Genomic DNA, 6,000 nt, shown 5'->3' with positions numbered 1-6,000 from the left:
AATGTATGTTTCATATTTATGATAGTTTGGCTCTTTCACAAATTGTTTAGCCATAAGCCCAATTGGGAAAATAATTAAAATAGAGACAAACAGAAATTTATTTAATGTTAATTTTGATGAACTATGAATTCATTATACTCAATTATGATTCTTGTTACTAAGTGCACAGAGACGAACGCAGAAAAAATTGTCTAAGAAGATTTTAAAAATATTTAAAATGTAAAATTTTGATAAATAGTTTTATTACTCATTATATAATATATATATTTTTACATAATTAATTTACAAATATCATATAAAACTTTGAATAAACTATTAAATGTGTATGTCAAGTCATTTTTTATAGTATTTTTTCGATATTTCGGGTAAAGGGGGTAGGTGTTGAACACCCCTGCCCATGCGTTTGTGCCTATAGGCACTAAATATTATACTACATACTCTGTACTCACGATAATATAGTATTTATACATTTATTTTCAGTGATCAATAATAATTTCAACAGCTGCGCGAGATTAATTTATGGTTTGTGTATGGGAGAGCACGCATGCATAAAATAATAATTTTAATTATTATTAATTAATAAAATTGTTTTTTTATTATAACGTTTGATTGAAGACACTAACGATTATTTACGCGTTTGGTGCTGTTTTGAAAGTTTTTTTAATAAAATATAATTTTACCATAGACATAATTATACTAGGTATAAAAACAATATCGAAAATAGCACCACATAAAAACACGTTTTTTTATGTATCCACTCATTAAATACTAATATTGTACCTTCAATGATTTAACTTATAATAACCCAATTACATATACATACCTTTTGTGCTGCAGGGGTATTGACACAGAGTGAAAATGACACAGACTTCATGCTATTGAAATCTATATCACAGATCTCTGACGTTTCGTTCGATCCTATTTTTAACGACCCGTTGAACAACATAACCAACACGTGTAAGTACCTTTCATCGTTTGTATATTGTTAAATAATTATAGTGGAAGATCAGCGCGTATACGATCAATATAAATTCATTTGCAGTACGAGTTTGGTCGTAACCAAATGTAATCAGAATATCATTCTATTACTGGTCGAAATGGAGATTTTCCCCAAAAATATAATTGAAAAAAAAACGAGAATTCGCACAGTTTTAAAATATAGCATAAGTAAAAAAAAAAAATATCGGTAAAAACTGTAAAATTACCATACGCAACGAAAAAAAAAAATTATGTGACATGAAAAATGTTTTATTCACCGTTTATGCTTTATGTTGAAAATTCTTTAAAAATATTAATTAAATTTGATGTTATTTCTTTATGCTCTTCATGGGTAGTTCAATAATTTAGAATTGTATGTTGAAAAATGATACTCACTGTGTTTTTGCTTAGTTGGACCTTTGTAGATTTTTCGTTATCTTAAATAAATACTTAAAATAGTTTTATATAAAAACTGATCGATTCTTATAACAAGTTTAGTCTTGACGCATAGTTTGTAATCCATCCCATCGTTTTTATCAGTGCTCATGAAAGTAACATTGGAAAACTTTTTGTGTCGCTGTTTTCCAAAAATAACATTTACTACAGAATAGTTGCCATATTCGGCAACATGCATAATATCGTTATATTATTACTTTTTTAACTTGTATTATAAATACATTTGTTTCGATCATTAATTTATAATATACAAAAAAAAAAATAATAATTATAAAAAAAAAACCCCGCTAAGAGGAAAAAGTTGATGATGGCTTTAATGGGAATGTTGAAAGATTGGAAGACATATGGAGAAATAAAGGGAACGTTATCGGTTAGACAATATAGTGGAAAGGAGATGGTGACTATGAAGGAGATCAGGATAGTTAAACAGTAGTTAGGAAGCATTGCATAAAATAAAGTCCTCATGACGAGTGTAATAAGGAGAATCATTCAAGAAATTATAAAAGAAGTGAGCCAATAGGTGATTGTGTCCCAAACCGCGGGGGTGAGAACAGGAAACTATGATTTAGTACGAAATAGGAAAAGATAAAATAGAAGGATAAATAATAAACAGTATTATAATAACAAAATAGAAATAAAAATACACCCATACGTAAAATATCCCGAGACACGTATATCCGGCCCATAGTCGTGATTTTGATTATTATATTTTTAATAACAACACCGCAGTTATAAATGTTACAATATTGTATTGGAATTGATGTACTGCTATTCTATTATCATGGTCATCAACATCATTGTCGTCATCGTTCAGCACTATATACTATGTATTTTACATTATAATATCGCTGCGGTTCTCGGACGGGATTTTATTTCGCGATGGAAGTACATAAATTCTGTATCACCGCGTGCGTATCGGCACATATTATTATTACTGTTATTGTACGTGTGCGGTACATTATACATGCCGTACAGTCATATATTTACATATTATATCGCGTTACATCGTGTGTGCATTTATGTTTTGTGTGTATAAATAAAACCGAGAATCAGGAGGAGTCACGCATCCCCGCCACGTCCTACCGGCAATGCTCATCCATTGCGCGTTTCAAATACCTACCACTAATAATAATAATAAAAACAATAGTAATAATACGTAGTTATAATAATAATAATATGATATGAGAATTAATGGTAATTTTGTAATATTCCAAATAGTTTGTGTTTCATTCTCCGACAATACATTAGCCGTTATTGATCTCCTTAATCCCCCGTGTACACTGTGCCGGAAGATTTGTAATGCTAATTCAATGGCCTACTTCCGGACTGACTTCTCATACATCAAACCGGCAATTCAATTAATCGAATCTTACGTCATGTGGTTGAACGTCACCAGAGAAATTACGTTGGTTTTCACAAACGAAAAAGGTAAATTTATTTAACGAATAATCAATTCCAATGGATTTAATTACAGGCTTTACTATTATCTTCGGATTTGACTTTTCACAGCTTAATTTTAAACTATCTATATTACAAACATAAGCTTGGTATGTAGTAGCAACAATATTTTTCGACATTATTGGCATTCTGTTTCACTAGTACAGCGGTTCCTAACCTTTTTAAGACCCATAAGTCAGGTTAGATATTAACAAATACCCCTTCCTCCCAAAAAAACAGTTAAGTACAAAAATAACGAAAAAAAAATATATACAGTGTGTAAATGCTAACTGAGAACACTCAATATCTTTGCGTAGAGACCTGAAACATGAATTCTAATTTTTTTTTTTGGTTTTTATTACATAAAAATATGTATTTTTACGAGTTATTTATAGACACACGCATGTGTAGTACAACTTTTTTCTTAAATGACAACCACCTATTTTAACCACCAATTATTTTTTGCCTATTTTTTTAATAAATTTTGGTAGTTAAACCAACTTTCTAAGTCCAAAAATGACCAAGTTACAGCAATTTAACTAAAAAATTGTAAATTGCGTGCGATTTTAAATTATTTTGATTGTAACTCTGAAAATAATTATTCTAAAATTGTTAAGACTCGATATTTTCACTCTTATTTATTAAAGTGAAATTTACACGTTATTATAATTTTATCTACTGCATAATTTTCACTTTAATTTGGGTACATATTATAAGTTATGACAGAAAAAACATAAATAAACAAGCATGTTGTTTATTTCTATATCCATATCGAATGATTCATTGATACATACAGTGGAGTCACGATAACTCAAATTTCAAGGTGGATAAAAATGAATTGGACTTATGTACATTTTAAGTTATAAAAGTGATTTTTTTTTTTTATAAGGTAGCTTTAAAATAATTTAAAATTCTTCTAAATATTTGAATAGTATCTTATCTGCACTTTTGTTTTTATCATCGAACATTCTTATATTATCGAGCCAAACCTTTGCTTCTTTATTAGATATAGCTATTGGATATTCATTTTTTTCTTCGTCTGAATCGGATTTAAAAAATTATTGCCTTAAGATCCACTCAATCTTCACCACTTAATATTTCAGTTATATAAACATATCGACTTTATAAAATGTTTGAAGTGTTATTTCTGTTATTAATTTATTGTGATCTACCATAACATATCAATCGATACCTCTATTATCGACTTTAATATAAGTAATTTTTTTTCTTTAAACCAAATTCCAGATATATTAAGATAATTAACAATTGTATTCTCCTCGGTACATTACCATATTTTATAACATATTCACATAGTTTGTAATAATTTTATCTAAAAAGATCTTCGTCCGTATTGTTGATCATTTTTCATAAGACTTATTTACGATATAATATTTTAAAGTTACCTTTTATATTTTGGTTCAATAATTTGAAGTTTTGACGTTATATTTGGTGGAAGAAATTTTACTCTAACAGAATTTAGTTTATTTATTTTATGAGCAGTATAGTTGTCAATTAAGAAAAATACTTATTTTCTTTTTAAAATTTTTTTTTCAAAACTAGACAATAATTTTTCAAACAGTTCACACACTCATTTTCTTCGCTTTTTTATTCGATTCATAATCTAATGGATAAGTTTTAAAACCTAAAAATACCTACATTTTGCTGATTTTCCAATTTATAGTTATTTTATTTTATTCGAGTCAGTCACAGGAATTTGATAAAGTCGTTAAAAGAATATTTATTAATAGTTGCTGCGTATTTTATTAACCAATAAGTACACGTTGGCTGATCAACTGAAGTATTTTCACCACATATTTTACGAAAAACAAAGTTTTACCTATTTTCCAATTACTTAACTAAATTTGATTAAATAAACTGTTCATGACAAAGTTTAGTTGCAAAAAATTGAGCCTTCTCGTTTAAAATTAGTTCATTTACTGGAATGTTTAAATCTTCACACTAAATAAACCAAAGTGCTTCTTATTATTTTTTATTATTTTCATACTAATGTACAATATCTTCTTTATTTTTAGAGTGGTTAAAAGTGTACTCAATTAAATATTAAATTGTTAAGCAATTTAGGTCTATCACTTTTAAATACTTCGTTGATTATGTTTATTTTTCAGAAATTGTCAATTTAACCGATTTATGTTTAATAGACATCACGAATAATGAATAGTTTTATACGGAAATTATTGACTATTTTACAAAACCATTCTTTTTAATAAATATAATATATTTAAATATTATACATTTATGATTATAAGCCAGTTCTACATTTCTTATAATAATATTAAAAATATATATTTTTCATTACTGACTTTAAGTTATCTATGTACAATTATTTTTACATACGACTTTTCATAACAGATAATTACATTTAGCATAGAATTGTATTTCTAAGTCGTATGATTTAACGTCAGTTTCACTAAAATTGTCATCATAGATAAATGTTTTATGAATTTAACTGTTAATTCATGAAACTCGTAGATTTCTAAACTCAAATATGAAATATTTTCTGTTCTATACATATTATATACAGATGCTGATCAAGCGATCGCTTACTTGACTTCGGGAGAATCTCATTTGAGATCCATTGTCTTGTACCGGCTAACTTCTAAAGAAATCGAACAGCTTAGAAACACAAAAATCGGTGTACGACACATCGCACTGATAGGGAATAATTTGGAACGACACCTGGAAACGGTTAGTGTGAAATACGTAGTAAAGAAAATAATTTAACTATTATTAATATTTTTCTATGATTGTAGATACAAAAAGAGAATCTAATAAGACACGACGAATCTTGGATAATTATTACAAACACAACAAATTTAATTGGACTCAAATCGTCATTGGTGGTCATGAAGATCACTTCGTGGGAGAACGGTGGATATGCAAATAAAACTTCGCGGGTTAAAAAATTTTTTGACTTTCTTTTATACTTCCTCGTCCATTTTACACCACAAAACCGCCAAAATTTCAACTGTGATCTCAGTTCTGATGTCACTCTATCAGAAAATCGCAAAAAAATCGAAGACATTATCAGATCAGTATGTATTTATATCAACTGGGAATATTTAGTAACAGTTCTGTATTGTAATGAAGGTAATATATTTTACTATAAAT

General features: G+C 27.9%; 1 protein-coding gene across 1 annotated transcript in view; it reads left to right on the top strand.

Annotated features, from left to right (window-relative positions):
• LOC112691036 (ionotropic receptor 25a) overlaps positions 1 to 6,000 on the top strand; it is a 36,130-nt gene that overhangs the window by 1,744 nt on the left and 28,386 nt on the right. The window contains exons 2-5 of the mRNA XM_025565143.1: positions 838 to 957; positions 2,653 to 2,862; positions 5,414 to 5,577; positions 5,643 to 5,924. Of these exons, the coding sequence (XP_025420928.1) occupies positions 838 to 957; positions 2,653 to 2,862; positions 5,414 to 5,577; positions 5,643 to 5,924 (776 nt within the window). The remainder of the gene's footprint in view (positions 1 to 837; positions 958 to 2,652; positions 2,863 to 5,413; positions 5,578 to 5,642; positions 5,925 to 6,000) is intronic.

Source organism: Sipha flava, unplaced genomic scaffold (assembly GCF_003268045.1).
Source record: "Sipha flava isolate LNK unplaced genomic scaffold, YSA_version1 553_pilon_pilon, whole genome shotgun sequence".
Lineage (NCBI taxonomy): Eukaryota > Metazoa > Arthropoda > Insecta > Hemiptera > Aphididae > Sipha > Sipha flava.
Note: the sequence above shows the minus strand (reverse complement) of the source record. Positions and strands in the feature narration are given on the sequence as shown.